The sequence below is a fragment of the Brachyistius frenatus genome, unplaced genomic scaffold (assembly GCF_029030835.1).
Source record: "Brachyistius frenatus isolate BFR_SWC_R1_liver_20210118 unplaced genomic scaffold, ASM2903083v1 Contig_272, whole genome shotgun sequence".
In the NCBI taxonomy this organism is placed as follows: Eukaryota; Metazoa; Chordata; class Actinopteri; family Embiotocidae; genus Brachyistius; species Brachyistius frenatus.
The window spans coordinates 274,084-293,705 of NW_027210871.1; the positions used below are offsets into that span (position 1 = coordinate 274,084).

Consider the following 19,622-nt stretch of genomic DNA (forward strand, 5'->3'; position numbering starts at 1 on the left):
TCACTGGCTACCAGTAGCCGCCCACATCCGTTTCAAAACATTGGTGCTGCGAACAGATCGGGTCCAGTCTACATCCAGGACATGGTCCAACCTTACATCCCCGCCCGTTCACTCCGCTCTGCAGCTACCAATCGGCTTGTTGCTCCCTCACTGCGAGCTAAACACTCTACAAAATCACGTCTGTTTGCTGTCTTGGCTCCTAAATGGTGGAATGAGCTCCCCAACGACATCAGAACAGCAGAAAGTCTGTACATCTTCCGCCGCAAACTAAAAACACACCTTCCGACTTTACCTTGAATAGTAGCACTTAAAATGGCACTTACTTATAGCACTTTGAAGTTTGGCTATCTTGAAGAAAATTGTGCTTTCTTGATTGTTGTTGTTCTGAATTTGTACCCTCACGGTTGAAATGTACTTATTGTAAGTTGCTTTGGATAAAAGCGTCAGCGAAATGAAAATGATAAATGAGCTGCAGCATGTACCGAACCCGTGACTATCTGACCCTGAGATAATTTCCTCACACACTCGACCACTCTGCTGCTCTCATTTTGAGCAGGAAGCAGCGTCAAAGAAAATAAAATAAACTGACACACACACACACACACTGCTGGGAGCTGTGACAATAAACATGGGCCGGTAACCGCAACAGTAAGCAGGATGAACTCCAGGTGATTCAAGAGTAAGTTATGAAGCTGAAGCACAGGACAATAAATAATGCATGAGGGCCAAGTGTTGCATCGTGCAACTGTGACGGTAATATTTATTGCGCAGATACTGCTGAGAGGGTTGTTTGTTGTAATGGTGGGTAATATAAAGGCCACATAGTGAAGGGTACTGGCATCCAGTGCATCCAAGTGACGCTGTTTACGTCAGATTGGGAGAAAGACGAGAGGATGTGAGCATGCGCTGATGTGACAAAGTGTTTCTGTGTGTGCGTTTGCACGAGGGAGTGTGAGCATGTGCATGTGGCTGCGCACACACACTAGCCAGGCTGTGTTGTTCCCCATGTTGTCAGGCAGGGTTTGGTCATGTGACCATCAAGCGGCACCTACTGCAGCTATGAATCACTGCATCACTGAACAGCCACTGGACAGGAGAAGGGAGAGGGAGGGGGAAGGAGGGCTAGCTCAAGGGAGGAAGGGATGGAGAGGGTGGGAACGGTGGGGCAGCGAACGATGGAGGAGAGATGGAGAAAGATGCAAGCTGAAAATCAAGAGAAGGAAAGGGAAGGTGAGGAAAAAAGGAGGAGGTGTAGGAGGGGACACAGACGATGGAGGGGGACGAGGATGAGACGTTTCTTTGTTTACTTCAATAAACAAAAAGAACACCATCCTCATCTACAACGTGTCGTTGAATTAGCCGCTAGCTTCCAGGTAAATCCCACTTTTTCCAAGTGCGTCCCAGCCGCCTCTTCACTCTCCGGGCGTGCTAAAACGCACACTGGTGATCGCTGGTGGTATACACAGCTCCACGGTGCGCATGGAGTGTGCGCCTGATAATGTTTCTGCTTACAGAGCAGCTGTAGCAGAAAGGCTTGGAAGACAGCCAGGCAGGCAGGCGATTTAGACAGGACAAGGTCAGGCGGTGAAGTCTGGTGAGAAGTCACTCTGCCTGCCTGCATCCAACACCAATACTGACATTAAAGCAAACCTGAACTGTATAGCATCAGTCATGAGAAACTTGCTTTCTTATCATCAGGCTATTGAGACACCACAAAGAGGCTTACTCTTTAAATTATTGTTTATTGAAGCACCCGGGTGGCCAACGAATGTGAAGCGACGGTCCCTGGTTAAGAGTCTAGCAGCAGACCTTGGTTTCTGGTCATTCCCCTCATTTACTGTCATTCTTCTAATGTCAGCTTTATAATAAAGGCATAAAATACCCCCCATAATAATTTGGTTATTAACTGCATAAAACACAGATGACCTGCTCAGTATATTTTGACATAAAACATATCAAGCGATATGAAAAGATAAAATAGCACTAGTTAGTAGAGAGGGCCTGCGGGTAGTCAGGATGACGTTGTCAGAAACACATCACTGTAATGCTACAAATTGAAAATACACTGCATCTATGTTTTCTTACTTCTGCCTTTACCTGTCCATGGCACACAGTTATTTTTATTTTTTTCCCCCCGGATGCACATTCGTCTTCACGTTTCTTTTTCTTTGTTTTAAATCCCTTGCTCCCTCCATTTTTAGTAACCCTGGGTAATTATGGCTAATGATCCTAATGGGATCAGATCTAATTTGGGAGCCCGATCTCAATGCCTGGGGATTACAGGCCTTTAACTGCATGTACGTGCACAACACACTCCGTTTATCAGCTACACAGTGCAGTAAGTTTCTTTTTCAGGTTGTGCAGCAGTAAAAACTGTTTATCAGTCCGTTACGGTCGAAAAAGCATCCGTTCATATTTTATAAAACAAGTTATATCTGATTAGCAATTTTACTTACTGTACATGCAATAAACTGTATGTCTTCATGTGCAAAACTATTGGGGCTACTATTTGAAATCCTTCGTGCTCACCAGCTTAGGAAGTGTTCCCTGTGAGTTGAAAATATACAGCCTCTATATTAAATAGTATGTATGAATAGTGAGTGGATGAATGACAGTACAGATAGTAGAATATGGGCTATGCTTTACATTTTGCCTGAATGACTGAAACCACATGTCCTGCTAACACGGTGATATGCACAGAGTTTGCTGCAGTGTTAGAGGTCAATGACCCAGGACTCGGGTTGGCTGTTAAGACTGCAGCAACAGCACAGTTCCCACATCCCTCTGCAGTGCTACAGCATCACTACTATTACAGTGCTGGCACGGGCTCCCTGACGCATGCATACTGCAGGTAAACAAGGAATGCCACTGGAAGGGAAGGAAAACAGGGGAAGAAAGGAAGGAAGAGGAAGCGAGGAAAGGATCAGAGGGAGAGTTGAGGGAGGAGGGAGAGAAATAAGAGGGACAGAAGGTGGCACTGGCAGACCAAATGCTTAAATCCTGCTGCACCCACACTTTCTCTTAAGGATCTGGAGGCTGGCATCACAGCAGGACATGAACAAGGAGTGGTCACAGAGAAGAGTTATTTTTCTCCTGTCCTTTGCAGAGGAAGACGGCAAGAAGGCGATACATAAATAGAAGAGGAAGCAAGAGACAGAGAGAATCCTTTGTGTGAGATATGTGACTTTAGAAAAAAAGAGAAATGGAGACTGTGAAAGACAAGAAATGAAGGTGTTAAGCAAAAGGGACAGAAGTCTGTGCGTGTTTCTAACTGACCTTGTGTTATATGTATACGTAAGGAGTGGGAGAAAAACAAGGCCTGAGACAAGACTGAGAGTCAAGGCCTGGCCTTACTGTCAATGTTCCTCTGTAGGGACAGTCTGTGTACACACACACACACACACACACACACACACACACACACACACACACACACACACACACACACACACACACACACACACACACACACACACACACACACACACACACACACACACACAGGGCGCACCATGAAACATAGATGACAAGTAGTTTGCAACAAAAAGATATTGTGGAACGGTGGAAACACGGCCCTGGCGTACGGTAAGCTCTTGTGCAAGAAACACAACATGGAAACATGGTTTCCTCGTGACCTCAGTAGTGCTGCTGACCAGCGACAAGGTCAGTGCTGAGTGGGGCAGTGTGAGTGTTTGTGTGTGAACTGGTCTGTGACAAAACATCAGCATAAACAGTCTAAAAATGGACCCACATTCCTGAAGCGCAGTCTGGGTCCTCTCAGTGTGTCCACTGCACAGAAAACAAGATGACTGCAGTATGAACCCTCCTCAGTTAACAGTGGTTTCATCTTAAGTTGTAAATTCTGAGCTCTAAAGGAACTCAAGGGACACAGGAATTAAAACACAGTGTGCATTGCGATGCAAACCTTTTTTTTTTTTTTTTTTAAATGAGATCTGTGCACATGAGTCAGATCTTCTCCCCTCATATCAAATGCAGACAAATAAAATGATTAATGCATAATCCAATTCACTTCATATTTTGATAGATTTATAAGCACATTTCTCACATTTTTATAATGACTGAGCACTCTGCAAACATACAACACCTGACACAACACTACATACAGTACATTACATATGGATAGAGGACCTGCTGCGAGGCGGTGACCTCTCCTCACAGCGTACCTGTCAAGTTTAAGACTCCGCCACACAGAGTGCAACATGTATCGCTCTCCACTGTAAAGCTATCACCCAGGGGACAGATGATGTCATTGACTGGCACTGGCAGCTGCCACTTCCATGTACGCTTCAGCAGGTGTGATGTGTGTGTCATGGAGGTCTTGTGCTTCTATCCTTGTGAGGACCAAGTGTGCTCATAAAAAGCGAGAGAGGGATATAAAGTATTGTGAAGTTAACCCTGGGTTTATGGACATGAATTTGGATTATATTGAAAATGATGATAAAGTTTATGAGATGGGGAATTAATGTCATTGCTGGAAAGTCCTTGAAAGGACAGTATTGCACTGTATGTGTGTGTGTGTGTGTGTGTGTGTGTGTGTGTGTGTGTGTGTGTGTGTGTGTGTGTGTGTGTGTGTGTGTGTGTGTGTGTGTGTGTGTGTGTGTGTGTTTTAGACAAGGATGTGAATATGTGGCAGGGTGGTGAAAGTTCCTGATGCCTCTGTGCATGTGCAGTGTGAGGTCATTTCTGACCATTTCAGAGATCTGGTCACCTGATCTGGTCACACCTTCACACCCCTGAATGTCAGGGAACATTTAACACACACACACACACACACACACACACACACACACACACACACACACACACACACACACACACACACACACACACACACACACACACACACACACACACACACACACACACACACACAAACCAGGCCTGACACAGGTTACACGTTCAGATGCAAGTAATGCCTGCGTCCTTTTATATACAAGTATACAGTTTTTCTCTCTCTCTCTCTCTTTCTCTCACACTCAGACTGAACTGTTGTATATAAAGACAACATGCATGCTGCTGATCAGTTGTACCGTACCTTCTTCCTTATGTTTGATATAATGGAAACAACATTTCACATTCTCAAATCAACTCTGAAGCATTCCCTAACCTAGGAAATAAAAACAAAATGTATGTTACATAAATGTTAATTTTACTTTGGGATGCTGTTGTGCAAGTTTAAACCCATACAGAAGAATGTGAGTGTCTGTCTTTAAAGCAAACAGTGATTCATGACATGACCTCATCAAAGCCAACACATGACATATTCGTCTCTGTAGAAAAAACACCGCCGGCTGTGGCGTCTTTATTCCAGGAAAAATGTGAATGAAACGTACTGAAAACTTCCAGATTTGCCCTCGTGGTCATCTGGGAAACAATCGGCGCGGTGAGTCATCAACTAAGTTCTCAGTTCTGCTGCTACTGTCAAGGCTGATGACACACAAAACACTCGTGTGTTCTCCTTCGTTTTGAAATACTGTACTGTGGCTCCTGGAAACTTCTGTATCCGTGGTTATTTCCAGAGATCAATGTCTTTGCCCTGCGTCTAACATTGAAATAACAGTCTCATTTCCTTTGTTTATTTTATCATAAAATCTCAGGAATACTCGTCCCTTGAATCTCCAAATCATCCTTGGACTTCCCATCATGTGCCATTACGGCCCCTCCCCTTAGCGGGGAGGATAAACACGGCATATGGTGCGTCATCAGTGGAATTGATGGAGATCTTATTCATTGCATAAATGCATTAGTTGGTCACGTGCAGTCTCTCCCTGTGCAGCTGGGCACTCAGCCAATCCTACCAATTAAGATCACAGACATGATCACAGACCCACTGCTTGGCTTGCTTTATTCCTACGTGGCCATTACACCAAACAATAATAATTGGGCTACTGTTCATTATCATGTCTAATATTTTGGGTATCACAACAGTTGAAGAAATACTAGAATGAAATTGCAAGTGTTGGACTGACCTTCGAATGACATACTCGCATGGCTGCAACCAGGGATTATTTAAATTATTGATTGATCTGATGAATCCAGAAATCTGTTAAAAATGCATGAGTTTATGAATTCCCTGAGTGTTAACATTTTCAAAATGCTTGTTTAATCTGATTAATAGTGCAGAAATCACACACAGAAAAACACCATTCTTCAATTATTTTTTTTTTTTTTTTTTATCAATTATCTTAATGATTATTTGCCTTTTCAAACTTGCTAATTCATTTTCTGTCAATTGTCTTATTGATGCACTGACCAAATGTTTCAAAGCTACATCAGTGAAATTGATTTACAATGTTAGTTAATTTCTTTAGCCATAAATATCCAACCCAAATCCCCTGCAAAGAAACTGGCCTGCAACAATCCAATTTTTCCTTTTCCAGTGCTGATTCCAGCATTTGTCTGATTCTGGACTCTCTTTTTTTCTCTTCTATTTAAAATCTGCGTGGAGATCAATGTGTTCAGATTTTGTTAGCGGAAACTTCTACGTATTACAAGGACACTGAGAAAAAATGTTTTGAATGTGGATCGGTCACATCTGGCTGATACCTGATCCACTCATCGAGGTCAGTGTGCCGATCCACCCAATTTCCGCGTTCCATCAAAAATGGAAAATCGCAGAATTTCTGGCTCTATTTGTGTCCTCTGACACAAAAACCTAACACTGGAAACACTTGTGGTTATAAATATTTAAAGTTCCACCACATTCCAGCATGTGACAACTTGTAAGAGAGGTGTGTGTCTCTATGAGTGGCTGCTGTGTTCTCCCAGCTACTCTGGGTCCCATTCATAAGAGTTGTGGCTCCGCTGCCTACATACAGGAGCATGGGTGCTTCCCCAGGCTGGTTGCTGGTAGTGAAAACCTCTGGTCCATCTGTCAGGCCTGCCTGGCCGGCTGTCCCTGTCACAGCAGCAGGGATTAGCCAGGCTTAAGCCAAGAAACCAGCCGCCTGCCCTCCAGCCTGTCAGAAAAGGCACGAGGAAGCACCATTCCCAACTAAGCCTGTGCCATCACTCTCCCAGCAGAGGTCCTCCACCACGTAACCTACTGTATCCAGCTCTCTCTGACCTACATCAATAGAGAGCATTAATAAAGAGGTTATGAAGAGATGGGATGTGAAAGGCGGAAGAAAGAAGACACCATTTTGATTGCTGCTGTGCTGGTCAGAGTTGTTCATTCAGCTCAGTTAACCAAAGCTTTGGGAGCTCCTATGAAAGACGGTGAGTGCAGCGCCTTGGGGGATGCAGGCTATTAGTTCTCAATGGGATGTGAGGCGGGAGGCAGCCGGGGAGGAGGCGGAGGCAGCAGCCCATCCATGAATACCCTCAATGCTGCTCTCCCGCTTCCTGCATTCACTTCCCCAACAAAGAGCCACAATGGTGTCCTTTGCTGTCTTGGCTGGCTGAGGCAGCTCCTGGCGATGCTCAGAGCCATGTGGGGGGTATAAGGATGGTGTGTGTGTGTGTGTGTGTGTGTGTGTGTGTGTGTGTGTGTGTGTGTGTGTGTGTGTGTGTGTGTGTGTGTGTGTGTGTGTGTGTGTGTGAAGGGTTAGTTAGGAGCTGGCTTTAACACCACACAACCAGTCTGCACGTGCCCAGCCCGCGGCCTGCCAGTGGCCACACAAAAGGGATGATGTCATGCTTAGCCAATAACAAAAGAGTCTGGGTCTGTCAGGCCCTCCTCTCTCACCCGGCTAGTTCCAGCTTTATCCAGCCTAGCATTAATCACCAGCCTTATCCTCTTTACTGGGGGTGGGGAATGGATAATAACAAACCAGCCATGGGGCAACACTAGACAGGGAGAAGAAAATTGAATAAACGATGAAGGAACAGGCTGGTGGTAAGAGGCTGCAGGCTATGGTTACGCCAGACAGACAGACAGACAGACAGGCAGGGCTGTCATGAGACTGAAAGTGAGAGAAATCAGGGAGGAAGCATGGCTCTGTGGGGTGCCACAGTGTGAGATCTGCAAGGCACAGGGCCCCACGCAGAGAGAACCCAATAGACCCAGCATAGAAACACATTCGAGTTTGCTGCACTGACAAAAGTAATGAAACTCAAACTGACTCAATCCAATTCTTCAACGCCCTCAGCTCCTCTTGTTGTTTTCTCTTTGTTGTTGCTTTTCTGTCTAAATCTGTAGTTTGTAAGAGTAGGTCATACATCATCGCAACCCAAAATAACACCATTATTGAGCTGAGCAAAATCGGGTCTTTCAGTCGGGATGAGTCAAACACTCCGAGATGCAGGATCTTCCGTGAGGACTTCAGGCCACAGGCTAACCCTAACTCAGTCTGGCAGAGTGCACGAACACAAGAGGTGTTATACAAGATCCTTGTTCAGTTAATAATGGTAAATTTTGGGTGAGAAGAAAGGCATATGGTTGTGACTGCCTGAAGCCTTTCCAATAAAGAGTGGCTGTGAAACACCTGGCACACAGGCCAAAGTACCAGATGCTATTAGCTGAACTGTAGGTCATTTTACTTGAGAAAGTAACAATAATTCACCGTTCTCCATTTTACCATGTAACTAGAAAGGAAGTGTCAGTCACCTACAAGTGTTAAAGTGTAATCTACAGCAATAATGTGTAATTATTTGCCATTTTGTTGGCAGGGTGTGTTTTTGGTGATTTAAGTTTTTCGTCATCTGACTGAAATAGAGAGTCAGTTACAACTCCAGGACAGACGCGGTGTCTACACAGCATAAAATGGGAGCAGGTCATAAATTACTCTCATAAACAGGTCTCAGGATGAGATAGCCAACAGGTCCAACACTCTGACCTGTTCCAGGCAACCAGGAAAAAAAACAACAAAAAAACAACAATAACCCTTTAAGAAGTGCCATTCTGTGTCACACCTCACAAAAAAATCTCTATCACCTGATAAGTGCCATCGGCAATGAGAGTGAATCATTGTTATATTGCGTTGGGTGTAACGTGGTTAAAAGTGAAATGCCTAAAAATAACATTTGGAGCCAGGAAGAGAAACGTCGCCCGTCATTTCCTCCACGGCCTTGTTGTTGCCTTTATTCAATCATGTAAAACTGTTGGGTGATGCATGCACACACCAACTACCTGTACATGAGGACACAAAACACATCCCACATATAAAACACACCAACTTCACCCTGCTTAGGTTTCCCCTCTCAGAGTTCCTTCAGTTTCACACAGAGACTAAAAATATAGGAGTCAGCATGCCACGGGTGGACAGGCCATGGAAAATAGGTTGTCATATTCGGAGGAGAAGTCATGGAAAGCTGGAGGATCCGATTTCATGGCCACTGATAAGCAACAAATCTACAGTACGCCCGCATGCCCGCCAAATATAGCACCCACTGATGCGGTGCAGGCCTGGGCTAGCACAGAAGATGCCAATCCAGAACCACAGCGGTCCATGGGTCAGGTTGTTGGTGGTAATCGGACAAACCTACAGAGTCAGTATTTTGCTCAAGGACACTTCAACAGAGTGACGACTTGCTGACATGGGAACTTGAATCTGACGCCACTGGTTCAAGGAAAGTGTTAATACTCCCACTTAGTGCACCGGGCTGCACAATGCATGCATGATACAAGCAGCTGCAAACTACTGAAGTAAGGAATACCTCCTAAATGTGACCCTTGACCTTTGAGCAACAGACCCAAAGCAACATATTTTATGTGGGTCTATTTTCATTTAAAACTGACATTTCCTCAACAATGTATATATTGTCACAGCAGTCACAGTTCTATTCATGTTTTGCATTCCTGCGCTACCGCTGCAGAAACGAGCACGATTATGTCGACTCGTCCGGACACACTCAGTTATAAATGTACCAGTTTTTCTTTGCATGTCAGAGGTATTTCCCTGAAGTCTACTTGGCACTGGCACTTTGTTTTATTAGTCTGTCGAGGGGCAAATCACGAAACACATAGGGCCAGATTTAGTAAGATCTCAAATAACGGGTACTAAATTGCATGTTCCTTCCAAAAGTTAGCACTTTTTTTTTTTGAACCCGTTCTGCAGGTGATTTACTATGAGTAATTGCATCATTGAAATCAGGTGTAAATCGCTGTATTTAAATGAGGGGTTTGCGTGTGTTAAAGTGATTCCAGCAATGGAAAACAGCGTCTGCAAAAGGAAAAGGAAATCTGATCCCATTGAAATTAAGAAATATAAACATAACAAGAGCAAACCACTATGTAGCAGATTATCAGGCAGGAAGTCAATACTGTGGGAAAAACCTTTGGGGGAAAAAAAAATGGCGAAAAAAAGGATTAATAATAAAAATGTCGGCAAATGAAAGAGGAGAGACAGTGGATGAGATCCTCTAAGAAACACCGATCAGCAGGTCCACATCTTTCTGCGATGAGCAGGTGAATTCGTCTCATTCAGGAGCTCGCGAGTGCTCGTGAACCTTATGAAGTCACCTGTGAATTCTGCAGAACACATTCAGCACCTCTGACAGAGCACCTGAATAACAGGACTGGGCGGGATATCCAAGCAGCGATACGCTGGAACGACGCAGAGGCAGGACAATGCTGAGTCGTAAGAAGTTTTTTTTTAAATTTCACGGCTCCTCCTTGTTGTTGGCTGTCAATCACCATTCAGTTCATTCAATAACTCAGAAATGTCATCGCTGGGCAAACCATATGTCTGAATAATTTTGCCCTCTGACATCTCAAAAATGTTTCCACGGGTGTAAAACCACGTTCTTCTCACCACAATAAGTGTCGTCTCTCCAGATTTGCACATGTGATTAATATGTTCCTTTCAGTCGTACTAAAATACACGCAATCACTTCTCCTATTTCTACTTTCAGGTTTAGTAAATATCGTTGCGGGTGCTAAATTGTTCTATTTGCATGCCCCCTTCCGGTATTTTGCACCTTCAAGCAGAAACACCGAATATTACATATGCATGCAGGCAAACACGCGAAATGGACAACTTGTGTTAAATTGCACATTTGAAAGACGCGATCCTCACTGCACGTCATCAGTAGATCTGCTTGGACATTTTTTTGCGGGTGGTGTGGAGTTTGCCCGTGATTTTATACACGCAAACCTTTAGTAAATCAGGCCCATAAAGTACTGCGTTAAAGAAATGGCAAACATCAAATCATGCCTTTAGTGATGAAATCCTTGACTGCTTGAGAATATTAATCCAGTGCTGTATAGTAAACATGTAGCAGCCAGTTAGCTTAGCACAAAGACTAGAAGGAGGGGATACAGCCAGTCCGGCTCTGCCCAGAGGTAACAAAAGCGACCTACCAGCTCCTCTGAAGCCCATTAAATAAAATGTTATATCTCGTTTTATGTAAGAAGTGTATGCGAGACTATAATTCACCATTTTACAGGGGTTATGTTTCAGATTATTAACATGGTGGGACTGACGTGTCTCATTCTTATCAGCAAGGTGGAAGCTTGCCACTCAAACAGTCTGCACTTAAGAGGAAAGGCTCTCTAATCAGTGGCATCACATCCTACCACCAGAAAGGAATCAACTGTCAGGTATCTTTAACTGAGCTTTAACTCACCTTCACCTTGCCGTTGAGCTGCAGCAGCTCGGTGACAGAAACCTTGTCCTGCTGCAGTCGCCTCTTCACCAACTTTGAGCAGCAAACATTGACTGCACCTTGCACGTGTGACGCGTTGTACTCAGAAAACGTCCTGCTGTCAATCACCAGCAAGCGGCCCGTCCCTCTCTGGATCAGGCTGGCCAGGCGCTTGATGTCCATGGCGCTTCGCTTATTGGGCCCTTTCTCCCCTGCCATGATGTAGGAAGGGCTGAGAGGTAACCCGAGGTCACAGACGTGGGGGTAATAAGGGATGGGGTTTGAAGAAAGAGGGGTAGATGAGAGAGGGAAAGGTGGAGGAAGAGATGGGGAGGAAGAGGAGGCGAGGTCAGCGGAGGAGGGCTACCACTGGAGCAGGCGCTAAGAGATCCATGGTGCCTAAAGAAAGAGAAGAAAATGTTACAGTTAGAAAAGAATCAGAGAGGTGTCAGTAAGCGTGGCATTCAATGATTTATCTCAACGCTATTATTGGCTAACAGTTGACATTGAAGACTGCCACTTTCACTTCTGAGATGCTGATGACGAGACAGCTGATGATCAGAAAAGGCACGTTGCCAGGGCAACAAATAAAAACCTTCAGACCCAACTGCTGCAAAGTGACAATGACAGATCCATTACTTATAAATTTCCAAAGCCGAGTCTGATACTTGAAATATTGTTATGTTTTTGTATTGTCTTTGAGCACCTCGCATATTAAAATAACCACAATGCTAAACATGAATATGAAAGTTATTTACAGACTTAAAAGCCAACTGGATGATCCAGATTTATCAGTCCTGAGATCTGAAGGAATATCACACTCCCATACACAAAGCCAAAGACTTAAATTAGACACGAACAACAATAAAGCACAGGTGTGTGTGCGTGTCAGTGTAAATGTGTGTGAAGGTTGGTGGCTGCTGATCGAGGGTCTCTTGTGTAATAGCTCATGAAACAGGAAACTGAGGGCGTGAGATAAATTAAGCCCGGGGAATTCAGAGAGCAGGTCTGGACACAGGCGAAGGGCCTGTGTGACATCCTGTGTGTGTGTGAGTGTGTGAGTGTGTGTGTGTGCGTGCGTGTGTGCGCGTGCTACAGAAAATTGTCCATAAACGTGAACTGCCTCCTCCTATCTATCACTTCTAATCGCTTCCATCTCCTCCGTGCTCACATTCACAGCACTTGTACATTTAACATGAAATGCACACACACACGCACACACACACACACACACACACACACACACACACACACACACACACACACACACACACACACACACACACACACACACACGCACACGTGCGATCATTTATCAGCGCTGAAAGACCAATGACTGCAAGTGTGTGTGAGAAGTGAACCGGTGCCTGTGTTTGTGCGTGCACGCAAGACTGCACATAACCATGATAAAACCGCAGAACCCTTTGTATGAGATAACATACCAATAGAAAACCTATGCAGGTTGAGGACCGCTTCTTTGGTCAACCAGGTGTCATGCGACAAGTGAGAAGGTCAGAATGTGAATGCCGCCATGTTGTTTTATTCATCCACAGGCACGCGGTGTCATGAAAAATGAATGGGCCCCCTCTCATTTACCCCAATGCCTAAATGGAGGTTTAAACCACGGCTGAAAAGGGAGAGTATGAGCGATAGAGGTGTAGAAATAGATAGCGGAGGGAGGAAAAGTAGACAAAGATAAACACTTTTGCATAATTTAACAGCAGAAACATGCTATCAAATCAATCAACATGTCCACTTAAATTAAAGAGGGGGAATTACAAACAGAAAAAAATGTGTCGTGAGGATAAGAAGACTTTATGTTCTTTTGCGATATGACAAATAAGCAGAGACGCATTCGAAGTGAGGCCGAAAAATAAAAACTTTCAACAACAGCGGTGAGAAGGTGGGCGAGACTGAGCGACAGGAGATGTGGAGAAACGCTGTCTTCTGATCAGTAGTGTCTTGGGAAGACATCCAGGCAGCTCTGCTCTGAAACTTTTCACCTGTGTTCTGACACATGCACCGTGGAGAGAGGGAGGGAGGGAGGGAGGGATGGAGGAGAGCTGAGGGGAGGTAGCAAAGGATGTTATTCAGCAAGGATCTCTCCAGCCTAGCAACTGAGCCAGCTCAAGGTGAGGAAGGAGACAGCTGTGGAGATGAAGCAGCGAGGAAAGAGATGTAGAAAAAGAGGGAGAGTCATTAAGAGAGACGCTTGAGTGACGGAGAAATAGGGGGAAAGAAAAACATTCTCCTAAACTAACTAGCACCGAACTCATGACATGAATGTGGAGAAGATAATGTCATCAGATAAGATAAGACAATCAGACCTTGCATCATTCCTCTAGACCCTGATTTCCTGTCACAAAGGCCTATGTTTCCTACATGCTGCTGACCAAGGCTGAACATAGATGTACACATGCTGTTACTGCCTGGCAACCTGCCTGATGCAAGAGCAGCAGCACAAGAACATGGAAAAAAAAAAAGAAGCTAAATAGACAGCAGCAACTACCCACACTGTAAACACAGCCAAACTGCTGCTGTATCACAAAGTAGGTACAGAAAAAAAAGCACAAGATACGAGCAAGCTGTAACACAAATCCAGACAGTCAATGAAGGTTGGAGGTAAAACACCCACTTCTGCGCACAAGTATAACATAGCTTATACCGTAGTTTAAAAAAAAAAAAAAAAAAAAAAAAAACTGTGTGTGATTCAGTAATAACAGTGCCGGCTTCTGCAGCAATGCTAAAGCACAATTGTGTGACCTGCAGCGACACAAAAATACTGACATAGTGACATGTTCCAATAATGTGCAGCCGAACATCCATCCTGCAGAAATACTAAGCCTTGCTGCAATGCCAACGCTCCCTTACCAGAAACGGCCCCTGCCACGTTGCGACCTGCCCCATCACCTGTCATACCGTACCTTATATGGCAGGGAGCCCTTCAGTCAAGCAGCTACAACAACACGGCATCCAGGGGTGTGAATCTTTCTCTATCCGCTTCTGTGTTCCTGCTGCTGAACACAGCATCTGACACTGCATATGTCTAATGGCGACTGCTCTCCCACCCACCCAGAGTCTCACACTTTTTCTCTCTGAATCCCTCCTTCCTCCTCTATCACTCTCTTTCTTGCTCTTGTGCAGTGAGCGGAGATGGGGAGGGGAGGACCGTGCAGGTTTACATGTGTGGCAGTGAGCGAGTGGTGCTCTGCACCTTTCTACACCACTAGAAAATCATCCTACGGTACCTTTGTTCTCAGGGGAACCTGACTGTGACCATAAGAAGGGGACTGGAGAGAATGTGCAGAGAAGAATACAAAGAGAAGAATATAGACACACGAAAATATCTGAATACGGAGAGGGAGAGAAATGAGAGGATGGGATGATGTAGGAAGGGGGGGCCCAAACCTCAGCAAGCTTACTCAGCATAACAACCACAACACATCCACTACATGCAAAAGTGTCTTCCAGGCAGGAAAGATCAGGAAACATAGAAAAAAAAAACCAAATAAGCTCAAGCAGCAGCCAGGATCTTGCTGCGAGGCTCCGGCTGAATGCAGGAAAACAAGCAAAGAGGAGAGAAAGCAGAGAGACAGACACAGCGCGTTTGTGTGTGTGTGTGTGTGTGTGTGTGTGTGTCCAGGCCCGGAGCAGATTCTGTTGTTGCCATAGAAACAGCCCGGCTGGGGTGATCAGGGGGCACGGGGAGGGTGATGGTGATGGGATGCTACTGGTGCTGATGCTGGATGAGGATACAAGAGGGAAGGAAAGCTAAAAGTGACAGTGGAGCGCACACTTAAAATAGATTCTCTCAACTTCAGCTGTGCGGCTGCAGCGAAGACATCACGGTCCCTTAACTGACGAATGAAGGGATTATACAGCGAGTTAGCCTACAACATGTAGATTAGAAATATTTCTGCTTTATTCGCCGCCTGATGTGTTCTCTGACCCGTTCTAGTCTCGTCTCAGACGTCACATCACTTTTTTTTTTTTTTTACATTTGTCTCACCACTTTTTTGAAGTGCAAACAAGCTCACGTGGTCAAAAGATCTGTACAGATGAGGTTGTGCACCTCCTCAATGTTAAAACAATGCAGTTACACCTTGATGATTGACTGAAGGCAGAAGAACCAGATCAACTGGTCCATTTTGAGGAGTTTTTCTAACCTCTATGGGGAAGTTTATATGGCTGAATGTAACAAGAAATCCTCCTCAGTACTGGGAATTTCAGCTGCTTGTCATAGGAAACAAGAGAGCCATACTCTATATTACAGAAATATCACATAGAAAAGCATAAATCAAGCACAACCTCACATCAACTCTGTCGTCTGTTACAAGTATCAAAATATGCTATATTAACACTGATTTGATTTTTTTTAATCAAAAAACATTCAACAGATGAATAATAATAAAACAAATCTAAATAATTATTGTTTACAGATCTAGAGGTAAAATGATTGCAACCCCTTGTTTTCTGACAACAAAACAGAGATGAAATCTCATAGCTGCATGCATTTTCCCTTCCTGTCAAATAAAACACAGTCACACAAATCATTGACAGACTTTATCGTCACTCTCTTTACAGCGGACAATAAATGACTGATAACAAAAGGGCTTCTTTGTAATACATAATAAAATAAACTCGAGGAAGTAACTTTATCTCCATAAAATGGGACAATCCACGCAGGCAAATTCATGGGCCTTTCATACAGAACCATGAGCTAAGCATGATGGGCCAGCTCCATAAAGCCATATCAGACATCAGGCACACACAAAGAGAGCAACTGGAGGGCAACCAGCGGTGATGTAATACCATCCAGGTTATTCATTAACTCCCTGCATAACGTCACCTGTGGCCACAGCCTTGAGTAGGCTGATAGAAAGGCGGCTCTTAGTCCCATACAATGAGAGACATGACTTGTTTGTTTAGACCACAAACAGTTACATCATCGTAGAATCTGCTGCTCTTTACTCAGAGCGACGGGCTCTCTCACAAACTCAAAGTTGGCTTTTAACTGTGTAGCTACACTATTAAAAAAAACAGCGACCACAACAAAGCTCAGTGCAGCTCATCAGGCCAGCACCATCAGCGCTGAGCTGCTGGCGGGCTATTGGGACACCAGTAAGAATTTAATGATGAGACTTAGCAATCACGTTTGGTTAGGCTGATATTATTAGATGTGTTCTTATATTCACAGATGATACAATTTTCTAGCCAAAAATAAATAAACTGTTAAATAATTATCAAACTAGTCCATGACTAACTTTCTGTCTCAGCTCTTCCTGAGTGTTTTGATTCTCTGACTAAAAAGTTGACAACATATCAACCACAACATCCTGCTGTCGCTGCTCTTACAGGCATAAATACCCAAAACCAGACTGTAACCCATCTCAAATTTATCCATGCCATTTGTGGTTCATCCTGAGCAGCTGGATTTAAATAATTCTTCACAAACAAAAAAAAAAAGATAAATATAATGACAAGTCAAGGGTGTTTATCCCTAGAAATAACCAGGGCAACAGGAGTGGTGTTGTTACCGTGATCAATTCGATTGCTGGTTTGGCCCTGGTGGAGCAGATCAGCACCATCACACTGTAAACAACATATCCAGGTATAAAGCCTTCTGCTGTCCTCTAATCAATATTCTCCCAGCGCGCTTGCTGCAAATTGCAGGGTTGTATAACAAAACCAGACTTCACCATAACAACAATTACGACATGAATACCGATGCAAATTATGCCGAGAACTCCTGTCGCAAAATACAGTGTCTCGATATATTGCGTAAATACAAAATTCTGTTTGCCAAACGCTGCAGCTTCAGATATGGGGCATAGCAACAGAAAGATGGGGGCGCACAAAGAAACGGATGGGACATTTCATAGCGTTAAAAAAAAACAATGGTGGAGGGTGAGATGTCGTAGCGCACTTATAATAAACCGACCTATATTAGAAATAAGAATAGACTCCACTGCAGACAGCGGCTGTATCATTTACAAAAAACCTTGCATACACTTAATATCAACTCGTGTAAAACTACACTTATTTTAGGTTCAGCAGCCGTTGTTTGAGTGGGGGAAACCTGCCCTGTGTTGTTATGACGCGTGGATATGTCCGCATGCGAAAACGAACCGCTCCATTGATCAGGCAGGCTGCGATGACAATAAACAAGCGCGCACATTTTAACAATAAATGGAAGAAAAATACAAACGTATTCCACCTACCTGCAAATGGTGGGACGGCAAACAGCCAGATTATCGCAATAAATGCACCGATAGCTTCAACCTGGACGGGTTTAATTCCCATTATAAAACGGGCGCGCACTTAAACTGTGGTGGAGAGAGGGGGGGGGGGGGGGGGTGCGCGCTGACAGACTCGCTGCTGCAGGGGGGGTGGTGGTGGGGGGGGGGGCACGAGCACAGACGTGCTAACGTGAGCTAGCTCCGTGTGTAGCAACGCACTTGATAAAAAAAAAAAAAAAAAAAAAAAAGTACTAATCGATAAACATCCTCGCGCATATTACTCACCTCGGGCTCCACGCAGCTGCTGTGTGTTATTCAACCGGCCTCCACGTGTGAGGGGACAGCGGCGGTGTCTTCATGGGGCTGGCCGGTGTTTACCTGGTGGCGGCGGCGGTGTAGCGGGGGGACGGCAGCCCACAGCTGACCGAGGCTGACAGCGCCAGCAACAAACGAGGCATGAAAGCGCAGTGACAGGCTACACACGAGCTCCTTCAGCCGCTCAGGAGACGATGTCGGCTCGCGGAGGGGTAGATTATTTGAGCTAGGCTAGGTAAAGGCTAAAACTGTTAGTGTGTATGTAGAGGAGGAGGAGGAGGAGGAGGGAGGTGGGGGGGGGGGGGGGTTAGGTACAGGAGGTGCACTTTAGCACTTTCATGAACTAAAGCGATGAGGTCATGGCTCAGGAGGGGGAGGAGGAGGAGGAGGGGGGGGGCAGAGAAACGGTGAGGTTGACGTCACCTTCAGCCAATCAGCGCAGGCGGTTTAGGGGTTGGGTGACGTCAGCACTCTGATCCACAGATTAAAGGGACAGTCCGGCCTTTTTTTTTTTTTTTTTAAAGGAGAAGCGCTCATGAGGACTGTGAAGACTGCAGTAAACCAAGATAAAAAAAAAAATTCATAATAATAATGACATAAAATCAAACGATTGAATTTTTTTAATTTCATTTATAATATTTTGTGCTACTGAATATACAGCACCTTTCAAAATTGTGTTAAGAGTCGAGTGAAAGTAATGCGTGCTATTTCAGCCTATTAAAATTTTAGATCAAAAGTGGAGATTAGCTGAAACTTCACACATATGCAAATAGTTTTGATACCTGTAACTTTTGGAGATCAAAAACTTGTAGACTATGCTATTTGCATCTACATGGTATACCTGCAGTTTGAGAGTAACATACAGGCAAAACAAAACCATTTGCAGGACTGTTATGTTGACTTAAATTGACTTATATGGTTTTGTGTGACAAACTATTGACAGATGAGTGTTTCTCTTTTCCCGCAGCAGGGACTGATTTAGGGTTTTCTCTATTCAATTCACATTTATGTATTTATCTTAACCAGATGCACAACACATTTTTTATGAATTGTACTTGTAAACCACTGAGTTGACCTTCTCTGATCGTACAGTCTGATTTAGATAATATTATTTACATTTTACATATGTTCCTGGAGACAGTGTTTGAATCATGTTTTTTTTTTCTCCATCCAAATGAAAACAACCAAACTACATCAAAAGATCATTCAAAAATCACTGTTCATATTAAAAGTATATATCTGCAAAAGTTTGCAACACAAACTATAAAATACATTTTAGCAATGTAACGCCAGTATTCAGATTTTAAAAGTGGTTGCTTGTCTCAGACTTTGAATTTACTAGCTGAGGTCCTTATGCCGACTCTGATAAACAATTCCAAAGTTAAAGTCCCTGAGAATTTCATGAAGTGTAATTATTAAGAACAATAATGCTTTCCTCAACAAAGCATCAAAACTGTCTGTCTGCATAACTCACAGAAATACTCGAATGTATGGCGATATATGTAGAGGCTACAAGAATAG

General features: G+C 44.2%; 1 protein-coding gene across 6 annotated transcripts in view; it reads right to left on the minus strand.

The window, feature by feature from the left end:
- Positions 1-18,377, minus strand: part of dusp8a (dual specificity phosphatase 8a) — a 44,305-nt gene extending 25,928 nt beyond the window's left edge. Inside the window, exons 1-3 of one of the 6 annotated variants that reach the window (XM_069721758.1) lie at positions 13,429-13,695; positions 12,990-13,174; positions 11,530-11,946 (exon numbers count right to left, since the gene is read on the minus strand). In XM_069721758.1, the coding sequence (XP_069577859.1) occupies positions 11,530-11,766 (237 nt within the window). In that variant the 5' untranslated portion in view covers positions 11,767-11,946; positions 12,990-13,174; positions 13,429-13,695. Of the gene's footprint in view, positions 1-11,529; positions 11,947-12,989; positions 13,276-13,428; positions 13,696-14,471; positions 15,248-17,768; positions 17,888-18,071 lie in introns of those variants that run through there. The other 5 variants (XM_069721756.1, XM_069721755.1, XM_069721760.1 and 2 more) reach the window with 5 other exon arrangements.
- Between the last annotated feature and the right edge of the window lie 1,245 nt (positions 18,378-19,622).